The sequence below is a fragment of the Aspergillus udagawae genome (genome assembly GCF_001078395.1).
Source record: "Aspergillus udagawae IFM 46973 DNA, scaffold_2, whole genome shotgun sequence".
NCBI lineage: Eukaryota > Fungi > Ascomycota > Eurotiomycetes > Eurotiales > Aspergillaceae > Aspergillus > Aspergillus udagawae.
The window spans coordinates 4,251,706-4,268,855 of record NW_025091265.1 but is presented as its reverse complement, the minus strand read 5'-3'; the positions used below and the strand labels follow the sequence as shown (position 1 = coordinate 4,268,855).

General features: G+C 47.1%; 4 protein-coding genes across 4 annotated transcripts; 1 reads left to right on the top strand and 3 right to left on the bottom strand.

Annotated features, from left to right (window-relative positions):
• Positions 1-3,411: 3,411 nt before the first annotated feature.
• Positions 3,412-4,674, bottom strand: Aud_003815 (FAD-binding oxidoreductase; the record flags this gene model as incomplete). The annotated part of the gene is made up of 1 exon (XM_043288762.1): positions 3,412-4,674. The coding sequence occupies one exon, from the start codon at positions 4,672-4,674 to the stop codon at positions 3,412-3,414; it is 1,263 nt and encodes a 420-aa protein (XP_043144697.1).
• A 4,648-nt stretch (positions 4,675-9,322) lies between these two features.
• On the top strand, positions 9,323-10,012 carry Aud_003814 (GTPase domain-containing protein; the record flags this gene model as incomplete). The annotated part of the gene is made up of 1 exon (XM_043288761.1): positions 9,323-10,012. The coding sequence occupies one exon, from the start codon at positions 9,323-9,325 to the stop codon at positions 10,010-10,012; it is 690 nt and encodes a 229-aa protein (XP_043144696.1).
• Positions 10,013-10,218: 206 nt separating this feature from the next.
• Positions 10,219-12,329, bottom strand: Aud_003813 (uncharacterized protein; the record flags this gene model as incomplete). Its single annotated transcript, XM_043288760.1, has 3 exons — positions 10,219-10,796; positions 10,865-11,340; positions 11,392-12,329. 3 exons carry the CDS (start codon positions 12,327-12,329, stop codon positions 10,219-10,221), a joined length of 1,992 nt encoding a protein of 663 aa, XP_043144695.1.
• A 2,173-nt stretch (positions 12,330-14,502) lies between these two features.
• Aud_003812 (endo-1,4-beta-xylanase) lies at positions 14,503-15,647 on the bottom strand (the record flags this gene model as incomplete). The annotated part of the gene is made up of 2 exons (XM_043288759.1): positions 14,503-15,357; positions 15,423-15,647. 2 exons carry the CDS (start codon positions 15,645-15,647, stop codon positions 14,503-14,505), a joined length of 1,080 nt encoding a protein of 359 aa, XP_043144694.1.
• Positions 15,648-17,150: the final 1,503 nt, after the last annotated feature.

The following is a 17,150-nucleotide window of genomic DNA, read 5'->3' as shown; positions in this document are numbered from 1 at the left end:
CTGCCTGTGGGACAGACTGTGCTCCAGAATATTTTACATTCCTTGCGATACGTCTTATCGGCCCCATTTATAGACTACAGCAAAACCCTCGTAACCCTCTTGGAAGGCAAATACCCCTACGCAGCGGCACCCGGTCAAGGACCGTATTATCGCGGAGGAAGCTTCGGTCACCGTCCCGTTGCTTTACGTTGAAGCTTCAACATAGGACATTAAACTTCAGCAGCCATCTCTGATCGTTTGATAAGCCCCGTACCCCGGCCCCGGAATTCCATCAATCAACATTTTCCGAGCTCCGTCGGGTGGAGACAAGGTCGATCGCTGGCTCTGGTTCAAAACCGCCAATGATTTTATGTGCATTTGAGTTTAACAATAGTTGCCACATTGTACCGTGGAAGGGCCGTCTGGTAGTCTGATCGTGCTGAAATCTTGGCAGTTTAGCCTTCGTCGAACGCCTATCCATGTCACGGAAGTCAGTTTTAAGGTTATTAAGGTAGCCAAACGATGTCCGGTTTCTAGTTCCGAACTCCGTCAGGTGGCATCCTGTTGACTCTTGAGTGTCGTCGTGATATCTTTTTCCCGGGGTGTCTCTACAATCCTACCGCACAGAATAGAGTTGGGAGAAAATAATCGTTTCGGGGGAGGATAAAGGTTCTGTACATGTTTGAAAAATGTATGATTCACCATCACTGTAAAAAGATTCTACCTTTTTTCCTCATAGAATTACTGCTTCGGATGAAAGACAATATTACCCTTGTCTTCCTTCCGACAGTGCTCTTCCCGCTTGGCTCACATGGATTCCACTTAGACTAGTCGTGGGTTGGGTTTGGATGGAATCCGCATGAGATTCAATCCAACCCATGCGGATTATGGGTTAATCCACTAGCTATCTAACCCACCCTCATATACATGTGGGTTGGATTGTGGATAATGGATATATCTATACTATCTAGTGAGGTGACCTCTAATATTCAGTTTACTACCTATTTTTCTAGTATTCTAGCTACACCACTAAGATATCTATATGTTTTATTTGATAATATAATAATTTACTATATAAATATACTATACTACCTATTATATAAGGTAAAATTACATTATATAGGGGAGTAGTGGTACTCCTAAAGCATAAGTTGAAAAGTGGTGCGGAGATATGTATATCTTACCACTAATATCACAACCATCATTATCTAAAATATAAAATCCACCATAACTATAAATTTTCTTAGTAAATCTGATATTTTATCTTACCTATAGATAGATATTACTATTCTCGGATTCATGACACTCGCTGGAGGAGCAGATAAATGCTAGCGACAGTTAAAGGGATGGCAATGCGGAAAGGGACAGGACAGGAAAGTATATTGTGGTCTCGAGATGTAAAGCCGAGCATTCACATAGTACAAGTGAAGTTGGACCCACAACAAAAGCAGAAGTGGGAGAAAGGGCACATATACCGCTAATGGGGCATCAGTATTGGAAGTAAAATGTTATTGTCGATGAATAAACACTCGTGCTATACCTTCGTCCTTTCTATCTCGGCTTGAAATGTCGGTAACCTAGACGAAGCACATGGTAGACAAACATTGAAAGCAGGTGATGATCATCCATGGAGATTATACACAACAATGGCAGTTGCACAGTGGTATGACAGAGCTTAGACACCGGGCAGGGCTCAATTGAACGCTCGACTTTCCGCATATACCCCTCGTCCCTGGAGGACACTTGGTCAAACGTAATTATCCCCTCCAGAGAAAAGTCATGAGCTCAGCAATAGAGCCACTAGTCATACTGCATGGTATGGAAGTGGCAAGTGCGCTTGCAGTATTGTGGTGGTGGTGTTGGAAGGAGCGAGTGGCCATTGAAGGCCAGCGGTCACCTCAGGTATCGCATATAAACTGGTGATTTCAAAAGTTCAAAATCTCGACCAGCATCATGGATTTACCTTTAGTGCTAAGGAACTATCTATTAGACACTGTATAGAATGTCTGTAACTTTTTCCTGGACAATTTTAATCATTACTTTAAATGTTTATACAGCCCGCATGCGAATACGGCTAGGATAAAAGACTCTTCCCTTGTGATACAGATAATACCAGGCAATGTAGATCTCTAAGACCATCCCATGCCTATAAGCACATCATGGGATTAGCCCACATTATGAATTTTAGGCCCACTTGGAATTTCATCATTGAGATTTTGACGTCCTGCAAAGTACCAGTTTATACGAGATACATGAGGTAGCCGCTGGCTCACAATAGCCACTTGCTTAGTTAACTAAGCCACATTGAACAGGATCACGTTTCATAACCCTACCTTCTATTTACGACATGGTAATTGCTTGGGGATTTTCGGTCAAATACGACCTGTACGGTGCCTAGGCTGATGGGGTTATCAAATCTCGGATCTCCTCATGACGGCCTCGTAACGACGTTGAGACTAACGAGATGATTAAACTGCAAGAGAGCATCAGAGGCAACAGTATCTTGGGCGAGGTACGTCGGTTCCTGCCTATCTGGTTCTTCCATACTCTGCTCGTACGCCAGCATCTGTAAGTGTGGTAACGAAGATGCCTGCTTCGGATGATATCCGCGAATATGGTTAAGTGGCGCGGGATGTTGGGGGTAGGTTGGTGCGCGGGGCGCAAAAGTGCGAGACAGCCCCTAATATGAGTGACCAGAGAGTGCTAGGAAAGGTGCGCTCCCGGCTCGTACAGGGCCACGGCTGCGCTGTAATGCCGGCATATATGCTCCCCCTTGGACTGCAGCTGTGTGATATACCTAGATAGGCGTGTTGGTGATTCTATGGTGGGATGCGTTTGCCGAAGCAGAATTTGGAATCAAGGGCGAATCCAACCGATTCTGTCGGAGCGCGACGCATTTTCCTGATAGTCGCATCCATGTTGCATATGGACAAGCTTCCGAAGCATAAGGAGTAATAGGCGGCTTACTTTGGTACAGTAACGGACCCTATCATTTGATGCTGACATATGTAATTGAGGCAACCTGTATATCGATTGATCAGGAGTGAAAAAAACACGACCTGGAGAGTGAACAGTTTGAGCTAAAAAAAAAAATAAAATTATAATAATAATAATAATAATAATAATAATAATAATAATAATAATAATATCAATATGGTTGTTGCGCTTTCCACATTGAATGCATTGACTGCACCCATAACCCAAATTCCACTTGTTAGACCAATGCTTCCTAGGTTATCCATGTACTTCATGCGTCATCCGGAGAATCAATAAGCGCGTTCAGATTGTGCCACTTCCTGAATGTATTTTGTGGATCGTATTTTCTCTTCAATTCCTGGAGACGAGGAAGATTATCTCCAAATATTTGCTTGTTAGGCACGTTATGACCTATGTATTGTCAATTAATTTGCCCTTTTTAACATTTTTTAAGGATCAACGACAGTGGATGAAGAAGTTGACTTCTCCGGGCAACATACCAGCATAATTCGCATATAACCCGGTTCCATGTTTCGACATGTTATAATTCGGTTGCCTTGCAATGCCCCCGCGTGTTCCAATCCGGTCCATCAGACTCTTTTGTCGTGAGCGTATTCTGTGGTCAAGATATGCCCCACTCCATTCAAAGAGGGTGCTGACATTGTAATAAGGACCGCGACTGGCAAACGCTGTGGCATCATTAGGAACTTTAGCGAGCTGTATATTTGGCAAGAGCTCAAAAAGCAGTCTGCTTTCCCTTGTCTGCGGGTAGTCCCTCAACACACTATTGAATTCATCGTATATGGAGAGCACAAAGTCGACATCTAGAGGGAGAGTGACGTTTGAACCTCTGAGGCTTTTTCGAGGAACAATCACACTCATATCGGCAGGATATTTGATATCCACCCTTGAAAGGCTTCCCCGGCATGCCAGTATATCCACCGAGTTTAGTATGCCGTTGAGACTATCGTAAGGAAGCATCTGCGTCCTATCCATCACCGATTCCAGCGACAGAATTGGAGAAAAGAACCGTTGCGCGGCTGCCTGGGGTCCATTATAAAAAACAACCACCAAGATGGAGCACTGCGCCATAGACGGCAGCATAGTGAGCCCAAACCAGAAGCCCTGCTTACCATCGGTGATAGTCTCGAACTGATTGGCGAAATTGACAATCGCATGTAATTTGTCCGCAGTGAATAGCAGAGTCCCAGCAAAGACATGATGATCCTGTTTATGGGCTCGGAAGCCCAACTCAACTGCTACCCCAAAGCTCTGACCGGCACCGCGAATGGCCCAGAACAGGTCTGGGTATTGCTCTTCCGATGCTATCACTATACTGCCATCGGCTAAGATCATTCTCGCCCAGAGCAGGTTATCAATCGCGAGGCCGTACTGGCCGGTCAACCATCCATAGCCTCCTCCTAATGTTGCTCCAGCAGCTCCGATCTGATTCAGTGTGCTTCCGACCACTGCCAGCTTATACTGCGCGGCTGCAATATCTACATCTTCCCACAACGCCCCGCCTTGGACTGTGAGAACGCGGGAGTACGGATCTACGTGGACGTCCCGAAGCCTACATAGATCTAACACGAGACCACCGTGAGTTGTTGATGCGCCGCTGGTGGAGTAACCTCCTCCTCTGACTGTGAAGGGAATCTCATGACATGTGGCAAAACGGACGACTGTGGCTGCTTCATCGGACGATGTAACCCGGACCATCGCACCCTGCAAAGGTCAATTATCCACAGCCAAAAATATCTTTTCAATAACCAACTTACCACAAGAGTATCACATGTTTCACTCCATTGTTTTACAGAGTCATCATAGCCGTCGCATCCCCATGTTAAGATTTCGGCGTGTGTACCATCCAACTCCCTCCTCAAGCTACAGATTATAGAGAAGGGTAAGAAGGGCATTCGGTCATTGCAAGGGTGCTTAATTCTGTTGATGTCAAAAAAGAAAATGTCTTCCCCGCGAGAGCAGTGTTAATAATAGTTAGTAGTGGGTATTTGAAGCAAATATGAAGACCTCCAGGTGAGCCCAGATGTTAAACTTACAATGGGAATCATGATCAAGGACTGCAATCCCATGATTTAAGGTTCGTCTTATATACCACGAAACATAATTCGGAAAGTCTGAAAGGTCAGGCGATGGACGAGAGATCGTTAGATTTCGAAATTTATCACATGAAATGTTGTCCTATGACGGAGCCTAGCTGAGTCCATTACGAGGCGTTCTATCACTGAAATTGCCACTTCTTTATTTTTTTTTTTCCTTTTTTGCCCTTCTCAAACATGCTGGGTCACTAAACCCCTTCACAACCCATCAAGGATGGTGGATGGTTATGGTGGATAGAATCCACGGAGTCTGATTGGAGTTAGCCTTTCTAGATCTGATCATGTGACACTGACATTTGCGGGTTGGATTGGGTCCTCTCTTTGTGGGCCCATGGGTTCTTGGCGTGCACCCGTGGGCTTGGGCGGGCTGTGGCGAGGTCAACTATATGTAGACAGTATCTGTCTCCGCCGGAGCTTGAAATTAGCTCAGTCTGGGAGATCTCTCCCGGTCAACACCTTAGTGGCGAGAGATTGCTGGGTCTAGACAAGATCATGCAAGGCCAAATCGTACCAATTAGAGCTAGTATCTAGACGAGAGCCATGGAATGTGTTTTAGCAGCTACCATCTGCCCGTATAGCTTTCAACTGCGTGGAACGGAGTATGTCATAGATTCTGTACAGGCCCATCTTTGACGACGAGTAGCAAGGACAGGTTCATGGAATGGCACATGGCAAGGGCCTCTAGCTCTTGGCAAATGGATGACTGTCGGGAGAGCTGCCAATATTTATTACAAGCCATTTTCTGATATGCCGGAAGTACTACGGGCCTAGGGGGATGAAGAGTTAAAAACAGTATCCTTTTCTGCCCTCTTGCAACTGATTTCTCCCATGGCCGAAAACCTGTCAAAACCAGACGCCGATGTCGATGGACAAAGGCAGAATGGAGCAGGACCTGCTGATCAGACTAGCAATGGTGATAAGTAAGACCTGACGACGATATTCGCAGTTAAATATTCCAAATGTCACTAGTCAGCCTACTTACAATTTCGCATTTACTTTGTAGGGAAGGAAAACTGCCCCCAGCGTTATCCGGTGCAACAACATCAGCTCAGCAGGTCACCTCACCAACTTATGCCAGCCCTCAAGCCCCTGCCACGGGAGAGACACCGAAAGTAATCCCTTTGGCTCTCTTGTCGACTCAACCCGCCGTGGTTGATTGTCCATATTGCCATGCACGGAGGATAACTCGGACAGATTTTAAAGCTGGACCACGAGCTACGTAAGTTGCTCCTATCACTTTAATTTCAGTAATTGGTGTAACACTCTTGTACAGTCGCTGGTCCTGCTTGTGCTGTCTTTGCATTGGCCCATTTGCTGCCCTTTTGCCCTGCATCTTGCCGAACTGCAGAGACTGTGAACAATACTGCGGGAATTGCAACAGGCTCCTCGCTGTCGTGGAAGGAACGGGTGCAGTTCGCATTCTATCTTATTAGGTAAGAATATGGAACCAGTCTCCGAGACTTGTGCCAGCACTGAAATGTTGTACCTTAATAGATATGGTCAGAACAAAGGGCAATGTTGAAGGCTGGGCCTTTTGCACTTTATCAATTGTCTTGTCCAGCATGGATGTTTTAGAAAAAAATTGTTTCTAGTTTACAATCCAAATCGCACAAGCAATTACGCAGCATGGATAACTTCTCCTTAACAGAGGACCTTTGAACTTGGCTTGTCGCATATACAGAGCCAAGAAGGTCTTCTAAAATATAAGAAATGGAGAAAAAGTAGAGGATGGCGCAACAACGGCATAATCTGCACCCGGACCATACCAAGCATATAATAGCTGATTACGTAGTGTTGTTCCGAGCGGGAAGCGCGACGAGGTTGGCGATCGATAGCTGCTTTAGATTTAGTGGGGTCATCGATTACGTGGAGGGCTCTTGACTCGAAATGAAAGACCAAGCTAAGCCAATTTTATTGATTGCTTGTGTCAGACAGACCACAGAGTTTCTCACACTAAGATATCAGACGATGGAATGAAGGCCAAATTCACTCTCGGAAGCGTTCACTCGCGCTGGCCGCCGATGAGGAGTTGTTCAGATGAGCCTGGTTGGCCACATCAGACTAGTCTAGACTTTCTTTCTACCCCAGCAAAAAGCTTAGTGTGGAGCATGGAGCGTATTAATGAGCTTGGATTCCCTAGTCCCTTTTACCACCACTCAGATCATTCGCCAGATAAAGCTAACAGAACCGAGAAATAAGGAATCGACGCGCCCATGCCCTTTCACAATATCATATGATTCCCTCATATTATTCCCTAGGGTCCCTTCGTCCGGAAGCTTGGCATGATGGCAACCATAAATCTATCTCCGAGCTGACCAGCAGACAGCCCGATTTGGCTCGGTGTACTCCCCGATAGCCGCAATAAAGCAGAGTTTATGACGACATTCGATGTAATTATTAATTAACTGGAACGATTACCTACAACTGCATAGATGTAGGGCCTGCTATTCCTATAGCCCGGGACGGTGGTAGGATCAATTAATTCAAATGTCACAGTATCTACCAAGATGTAACATCAAAATAATAACTGAGGCATGAGAATTCTTTCAGGGGGTGGAACAATGCCGCCATTGAAAATAGGTCTGGCTCTCTGAATTGGATCGTGTGGATATTGTGTAGATCCGCGAGATCCATAATGGTACAGCGAACAGTTGAGTTATTGACTATGCTAAGAAATACAGTCCATGGTTCACAGTCCTGATGCTTATATCCTTCAACAGAGTCGGCTATATTTCGTACCTGGCCTCTGGCCTGTTACAAGAAATATGAACCTCATGTGGGCTGTTAGGCATACACGTCTCTTTTTAGTTAAATAGCTGGAACTTCCCAAACTGCGGAGGCACAATAGTGTCCAACTATCCACTTCTGTCAATGTTTATCTCTTCTAAATGAGGGTATTATTTATTATATGTCACCCTAGTTACCACCTTATCACACACTGGTCAATTAGTGTTATAAGCAACACTTAGTTCACTACTGCTCTTCTAAGAAATAAGGCTTAACTATACATGCCATACAGTTTCCTATTTTGCAGCTGCTGAACAGCTGCTCTACTGAAGGTTTCTATAGTCGCTGTTATCTTATCCTCTTCTATCGCATCCTTCACTAGATAATCCTTCAAAGGACCCCTAGCCTGCAATCATTCATCCTCCGTGATGTGAAGGGATGCACTGGTATGGATGGAAGCCCACAAATTATGCATGGATTAATTAGACTTTGATGACTGGCAAATGGTTATACCTCAAAGAGCGCTGTACCATAGCCTTACTTTCTTCCCTGTCCAAGTTGTGGCTACACTTTGTCCATCGTGTGGGAATGTCCTCTCCATGACTCACATCAACACACAACACAGTAGTAAAGAAGATGGATATTGTCAGTGTGAAGACATTGCAAAATGTATTGAAATCAGGGCAGCACTTGTGATGTGGTAAAGAGTAATTAAGAAAAGAATCATCATCTCCCGCCTGATCTAACAGAGAAACGCCCTAGTCGTGAAAGGCGTGGGTTGCCTTGCCTTCATTCTCATTCCCAGGCAGAACAGTTAGAAAGGATGGAAGAATCAGACCTGTGAGTAAAGTGGGAAAGAAATCACCCCTCAGACCATACTACTTGCTGTGGTTGCTTCATGTTATACGCCACTAGACTGGCTGACCCACTCTTCAAATCCATACCCAACCCACCCAATCCGCAATATAGGTGGGTTAGGGTTGACCCTGATCCAACCTATATGGGTATGGGTGGATGGCATTTAACCTATATTAGATATAGGTAACCTCTTAGGTGTATATATATAACTAGCAGAATTATATAGGTATTATAGATTTTATAGTTTATCTAATTATCTCTAGACTTAATTATTTATATATCTCTTAGAAGCGTGAGGATAGGTGATATGATAGCAGGCATGGAGATCGCTGAATATTAATGTAGTTGGCTATGTCAAAAAGAGTGTATCATTTATTCTGTCGTCAAAGGCTCTGGAGGCCAGCCTCTGTTAAATAGAAACAAGAGCTGAATGTCCATCCATCCTTTGAGGTGGCGGCTGTATCGGGCTAATTTGCCTCCGACGTTACAGCTTTAAGGGCAATTCACCAGCCTGACACGCCATTGAACAGACATGGACGCTATTGCAGCACTGGGCTCCAGCATTACTAGAGAAACGAAGATGGCATCTGGTACCCACCATTGACGCTCCCTCCTTACCAGCTCAAGCTCTAATATACAAGAATCAAGGCAGCCCACCACCGAGGATGAAAGTCGTGGTTGGCGGGGTAGACAGCGGGGGAAAGTCTCGTCTTCTATCCGTGTTGATTAAAGTAGCAGAGGATCGCGTCAACGGCACCACCTCTGTTCCGCTCGAAAATACAATATATGAGATTGAAACAAACTCAAAGGATCCCAGATATGCCAAGAGATTTGAATTTTGGGAGGATTCAAAAAATGCGCAGGACCGTGGTGCTCTTAACTTTGGGCACCTGAGAATAATGAAGAGCCTTGTTGATATTGCTCTGATCTGTTTCCCTCTTGACGCAATGGCACAAGACTCGGATTTAGGACACTCACTGGAGGAGCGGATAAGTGCTAGGATAGATGATATGATAGCAGGCATGGAGATCGCTGATCGGTGCTGCAAACCACGAAAGAACCCCGCGGTATTTCTGGTTGGATCTCGAAGTGATTTGCTGGGTGGCGATGCTGTGGATCCATCACGAAGGAAGAATGCCTTGTGCCATCGGATTATCAAGCAGCTTGTGGCTAAAAGCGGCGTCCATGGGTACTTTGAATGTTCGGCAGCCACAGGTACTGGTGTGGGAGAGTTGTTGGACGCAATGGTGGATGCCACGCTTCATCCACCCAAGAAAAGACTCGAACTGCCCAAACATCTGTCTATTGCTGCGAAGCGCACACGACAGCGCACAAGACATTGTATTATTTTGTGATGACATGTCTATATCTCCTAGGTTGGGGAAATCTAATCGGAAGTGATTGCTAAACAGCTCGTCCTCCCCATAACCCAAGTAGAACAGCTCAGTTGGTTGCCTGATACTGTGATTCTGATCTTGGTGATGTTGAATTTCCTGGAAGGAACCCATCCCATTGCCTAATCTCTTCGCCGCAGAGACAAGAGTTCTATATGGTTCCTGTATCATCGAACTTCATGCCCAACAACAGCATACCCATGCTTCATTCCCGTGCCAACACCTTCTGTATCCAGCTCAGCCCCATGTGGAACAGACGAGTCTGAATGGTTCAAAAGGACTGAGCTTGGGGGCATTTTCTCTCCATTGTCCCGCCAAAGCCCCAGGTTTATATATGCTGCCTTATGCAGCGCCAATGTCTCCTCGACTCCCCACTGATCCCGCTTGTACCTGGTCTTTCCAAGTCGCAGCCAGCCCACTACAGTATCCACTGTGAGCCCGATAATCACAATGAGGCCGCAAATGACGAGTGTGAGAGCCAGTCCAAGAATTGAAAAATTCTCGTATCCCGAGGCATTGTTCATGAGTTGGTTCCGGCATGCAGAACGCGCAGCCGCATTAATCGGGGCGCTGACATTCCATCCATAGCCAAGCGTGTTGGGAGGGAGATTTTTTGGTGCAGTCGCCCATTCGAAGACCCAAGCTTGCTCCTTAGCCAAGGAGGTGGCAAACCACGTTGACACTTCAATTTGCCATTGGTTCGGTGGAAGATATGAATTGAGATTCATGTAGGCCATCATTGACGCTGAGACGAGGAGAGGGTTTATTTTTAGCTCGGGAAGGCAGGAAATATAATCATCAAGGTTTACTTACCGTTCAAAGCAGCGCCTCCTCGCCCATTCACACTGGAATACATACTCCGGTCAGTGTTTGCAGAGAGAAACCGGGAGACGGTTGTAAGCTGGGCCATATTGAACCCCAGAGTTGACATATCACCATCAAGCTCAAAGGCAGACAGGAATGCACTCATCTGGCCACCAAGCTTGGAGCAGCCAGAATCACCAGATCTGCTTGGGTTGCATACTTGATACTGGTCCACGCACACCAGGAGGTTCGCCTCATAGCTCTTCGACCATAGTGTCTTATTGAATGTCGTGTTTTCCAAGCTGAGGTTATTCTCAACCTCCGCTGTGATCCAAGGATCATCGCTGCGTTGCAGGTACATGACACCGTTCTGATTCAGCATCATCATAGTGATGTCGGCGTCGGTTTGGTTGATCCTTGGATCTGGGGCCCATGATCGAGTCGTCAGCATCAAGCCCGTGGGATCGGCTTTGGCAAACTTGGCGCTGATTCATTAGAATGTACGTTCTCTTGAGCCATCCTGTTGGACGACTCACCTCAGGGTGTAGCCTATCCCATCCAGCTGCGGGGTCGGGGTGTATTCGAAAGTGTAGTTTAAATATGGTTGGCCCATAGAGTATTGTGCTCCAGCATTGATATAGAGTATAGTACCGTATGTCGAGTCGTTCCGGGCCGTCCCTAGGCCGGATCCATGCTTGACTGGTGCGCAAGTCGCCACCCGCCTGAATTTAATCCGGTCTTTCGGCCGCGCGTTGATGCCAAAGTCTGTCTGCGAATCTAGAAGACCGGTGTCCATTTGGAATGCCGACTGCCCGTTGTAGGTGCATAGCTCGGACGCAAAGGGGCAGGAGGCGTTTTGATTCGTAGTAAATGGTATGCTTGGACGGGCGTATGTCCCGCACAAGAGTCCCGATGGGCTCCCCTGATAACATTGACGGACATAGGTGGCGGCTTCGTAGGTATCCTGCAATGTTTTGAAGTTCATGACGGATTCCGAGGAGTTGAACTCAAACCCCCCACAAGCTGGGCCGATGATGATTGTAGAATTGCCAGCCGTCTTGGTGATGTAACTTGTGAAAAGGCCAGCCACACCGAACAGAAGGATATTGAGTATGGCCAATATCGCCAATGGTAGAGACCGTCCAACGGCCTTGACCCGCGATGCTGTTCGCCCATTCTCAAAAGGCAGCATGATCAAAGCCCAAGCTGCACCGGCCGCGGTCTTGTTGCGGAGAATGATCTGGCGCTGGGCGTGCAGTGCATCTTGCCCTTGGGCTGGTTTTGTGGTATAGGCTTGATGAATGGCAAAGCTTAAAATAATCCAAAATAAGGACCCAGCAAAGGAAACGAGGATGGCCAGAAAGGCACTCAGGACTCCTGCATGCTTCTGTGACAACGTCAATGTGGCTCCACGGATTGGACCTTCGGACCAGTTGATCCAAGGCCCAGTGTAGGTGTGGATTCCGTCAGACATGCCTTTCGACAATGATCTGATGCTGCTTAGCGAGTTGATTCGGAAGGGTTAGGCTCCTTATGGAGGGACTTGACGTTTGAGCCCGTCTTATACTAACAGCTCGCAAAGTCAAATAATGCGTTCAGTATCCAGCATTCATATTACTCTGTGTAGTGGCTACTTTTGGAGCCGCCAGCTGAACTTCGATAAAAAAAGCCATTGGGCACCTAGTAAACGCCTTAACATCGGACTGGTTGCTTGGATCTGCTCCTGTCGCTTCAGCTGTCCGATTCCAGCCTAGCCAGATAGGATAGGTAAGCTGCAGTGATACACCAGCGGTGGAGGCGTTCGTATCTCTTTCCTCATTGGATGCCTTATGATAGTCCTCAGACCCTTCTCGTATTGGTGTGACACAACGGGAGACTGACACACAACTCTGCCTTGATAGTTACCTCCAACGCGTCGGAATACTGTCAACTGCCCTTCGTGAAATATTCGGCACCAGCTCTCCGACTCTCTCGGAGAGCTGCATATTCAACTCTTTAAGATGAATATGATCCTGTGATACGCGGAAGCGTCGCTAGAACTTGAAATACTCTGTATGACACATGCTCCTCTGGAGTTTGCATGTTGATGGAGGGTGAAATGCGTTGCCTTCGGATAATGATACGATAATGATGGAAGTCCCGTGGTGAGGCCGAGACCCGTCCAAGGCGAATCAACCCCACGCGGCTGCAGAAAACATGAAAAAGTAAGCAGGCTCAGCCCGCGTTACCTCTCCTTCTCATTGAGCTTTGGCGTAACCTTGCTTGGCAGTCTTCACGAGCAGTACCTGTTCGGAGGAGCATAAACTTTCGGAGTATTCGTAAAAGTGTCTGACCCGCTGACACCAGTGAGAGCAACCTTCTCTAGGTACTGTCCTCTGAGGGCTGAGGTCCACATCACGCGCTGCTATCCTGACCGCAGTCTATTTTGGCATTTTGACGCGAGTGGCACTGAGGACGCAGCAGTCCCTCAGTACTTCTCGGTTTATAAAGGTCATGACACATCACCACTCAGTAAATCTTAATATTTACTCCGCGTCTTCTTTTTTGTTTTTGGCCCTCCTTTCCACCATCTCCTCTGGATTCCTAGATCATCAGGCCGCCATTTTAACGTTTGGACTTTGCCCAGTTTCCCAGAACACTCAAAGAGGTCAAGTCCTGAGCGATAGGTCTTTGCTTCGGAGTAAGCTTTGGTCGTTTTGGTTTTCAATGTCCTTTGAATATTAAGCCTGGGTCGGGGTCCCATGCTGTTGCCATCATGAATCAATTCGCAAAGGAGTAAGCTCGGATGATGTATAATATATGACTTTCTATCTGTTAATATCACGGATGCCCTCGAGTATCCCCATAAGCTAGAACAGAGTTGCGATAAACATAATTTAGAGCAGGACGGAGATTCCGGCTCACTATCCGTGCTCTGACGGCTGCTATACATTGACGTTGAAGCAAAGTGCCGCTATATATTAGAGAGCGGCATTCAAAGTCGATAAAGCAGGTCCCTGATGAGTGCTGCACTAGGACGCGTCTTGATTTTGTTACCCTTACACGTCTCCGAGAATTACCTGTGGAAAATATTTTGCTTGGCTTGCTCCTGGATTCTTTATCTCTCGGTGATCAGAGCATTGCAGTGAACACGACAATAAGTGGCATCTGGCGCCAGATAAGAGAGGATGAATCCCTGTGCCTACCACAGGCGATTTGTGTTCCATCTGCCAGTTTATATCACGCCCAAGGTGCTCTGTAGTCAGGCTGAAATATCATAATAGTTACCGGATTGAGTAATTGCTGCCGATGCGGAAAGATGTGAGCGGATCATGTCCTGTGTCTCCCCAGACTGAGTGGAAGACGTAAGGGAACAATGTGCTATCTCAAGACACCTTAAGATAGACAAGACTCTCAAGCTAAGATAGACAAGACTCTCAGGCTCAAACAGTTTTTCATTGCTAATGTGATATGGTAAATAGCCTCCTTGTAAACAGTGGTCGAGCATGAATATGGATCCACCAAGAGCAAAGCCCTCGGTATAGCCGACAACAGTCTTAATACGCCTCTGGGTAATATTTACACTAAAACCTTGTTCTCTTATAAATGCTAGTACAAGCTAGAAACCCACTCAACAACGGGTACATCGTTCTTTACATGACAAGCGTCTAGCACACCGTACATGGCTTGTTCTGCAGCGCCTCGGCAGCAGCATAGATGGCCGGCTTCGCCTCAAGCGTCTCACTGTATAGACAGGCGCCACCTTGTCCCGTAAAGACACCAGGAATCCATGAATAGGCATCATCAAAGTCCCAGACCACAACGCCGACACAGCGAGGTCCAGCCTGCTTGCAACTGGCGACACTAGCATAGTAGTCCGCAGCCTGCTGCTTTTGGGCCTCGGCGGTATAGAATGGAGCCTGAGAGAATCGGATGTCCAGTTCGGTGATGGCGACCTCGAGATCGGCCTTGATGTAGGCCTTCTTCGTGGCGAGCTGGTCGGCCAGAGAAGGAGTCTCGCCGACGATGAAATGGGACTCGAGACCGACACCGTCAATGCGAATGCCGCGCTTCCGTAACTCGGCAACTAACTTCAGGACCGCATCCGCCTTGGGACCGGGGTTCTCAATGCCATAGTCGTTATAGTAAAGCTTGACTTTGTTGGCGTGGATCTGAGCAAGGGCTTCCTGGGCGTACTGGAAGGCGAGGTAGAAGTATTCCTCTCCAATTGTGTCATACCATACACTGGAGGAGAAGGTACCATCCCCATTGATAGCTTCATTGACAACGTCCCACGCGTAGCAGCGCTTGCCAAAGTGCTGGACAGTCTTGAAGATGTGGTTCTTCATCACTGCTTTGAGCTCCGTGGCAGTCCAATTCCTGGAAGTGACCCAGTCGGACACTTGGCTGACCCAGACGAGGTTATGGCATCGGACGCTGTGACCATAACGATCGGCCAGGTCCATGAAGTAGTCGCCCTGGGTGAAATTGAAGACATTCTGCTGGGGCTCGGTGTACATGAACTACGTAGACAGAATCCTGTGTCAGCGCCAATACCGAATACAGAGTACCATCCGCTCTGGCTTACCTTCAATGCATTTGCGGGAGTCATTTCTCCGAACTGCTCTTGTAGGATTTTCAGATAAGGTTTGTTGGTTGTCTCTGAGGTGCCAGGGATATCTGCTGCAGTGCCAAACCAAAGCATGCCATTACGCCGAGCAATCTTATCAAGATTGACGTTGTTCTTGTTGCTCGAAGGCGCTGCCGTGGCCAGGCCAACGAGGAGACTGGTAGCGGCAAGGGAGAAACGCATTGCGAATTGCAAAACGAGGATTATTTACAACCTCTTTATTTCAACTTGTAAGAGTAGTGACCAGGATGGACAATCAGAGTGTGCATAGCGCTTTATATACGTCTTCGGAGGGGAGGGGCAATTGATAGTAACCGAAGCCATCGCATCCTGCATTTGACCCGGCTGGGCAAGAATTCCAGGCTCTAGATTGGGCTATTCATCCCACAGGAACAACGGAAATGACATTGTCCAGATGAAGGCAATTTCTCTGGGGTAGCTTGGGGAAATTTAGGCTATTATGCCTCGTATAGCCAATGATACCTTAGTGTGCATCGCGCCGAGGCCAGCTCCTGAGGAGAGTGTTCGACAGAGCCGATTGTCCGAGGGATTTTCTTCGCTTCTGATAGTGTCAAACATTTTCCTGGCTTCACTTGTCAACGATATGTGTCTTTTCTGTAGTCATTTCAGAAATCCCTTGACTGTTGGCAAAGGGGAATTCAGCCGGATGATTCATGCTAAATATATTGCAACCGCTTGTCATTTGTGGGGTAGGAAATTAAAATACAAAGGTCGCAATAGGAGAAATTCCATCCACTCATGGATAAAGAGATGACAATGTAAACCCCAATGTATTCCTAGATCTAGACTTGCGGACCATCAGCATCCTTCTTGTGGTTCTCAGGGATTGATTACCCCTAAACCTGCCATGTTTGTTGTTCTTCCAAAACGGGCCTCAACACCTCAGGCACCGTGTCCCACGTGGTGCTAGGGCGGTCAGGAACTCTACCAATGAAAGTGGATATGTCACATGCCTAGTCGCTTCCCCCGCTCTGACCACCCGCCGTGCTTCCCCACCCCCTCTTTGCTCCCTTGGATCCCCTGCCTGCACCCTGCCTCAGCTCTACAGATACACTTCGAGCTTGCTGTCAGAACCCCATTGCCTGCTATCCAACGGCAGTGGCCCGCAAGTATCAGGATGCCCGCCACGGACGCTCTCCGTACGTGGATTTTGCCCCGACTGACCAATTGACGGACTGAATGTTTGCTAAGCTGTCGATCAACCTACTAGAACCCCCACTTACCCCAGCCGAGCGGGCCATCGTCAAAAGCTACGGTGGCTGGACCCAATTCATGATAAGTTTCGGATTGAAGCCGTACGAGCTTGACGATATTGATGAAGCGAAGTCTATTGTTTCGTCCCTCGCTGCCCAGGATTAAGGAGCCGGTGCAAACGCCCTTCTTCAAGGACTTTAGAACGGCTGACAGAACATTGCATCCTCGCCGCAATACAGCCAGGTCCATTCCTTGCTTACTTCCTGTCCCAGCTGCATCGTTGATGGTGGGGAAGACCAATCATTCCAATCTATGAAGGCAAATATCAGTTGCTTCGTTGTCTTCTCATAGATAAGCCTCAGGTGCCTGTGGAAGTGACCTGCTGCGCCGGTTAAAAAGTGGATGGCTATCAACATGCGTAAAAAGAAAACAAAAGGAGATTAATGCCAGTATCGGAATCTCCCACGGCTC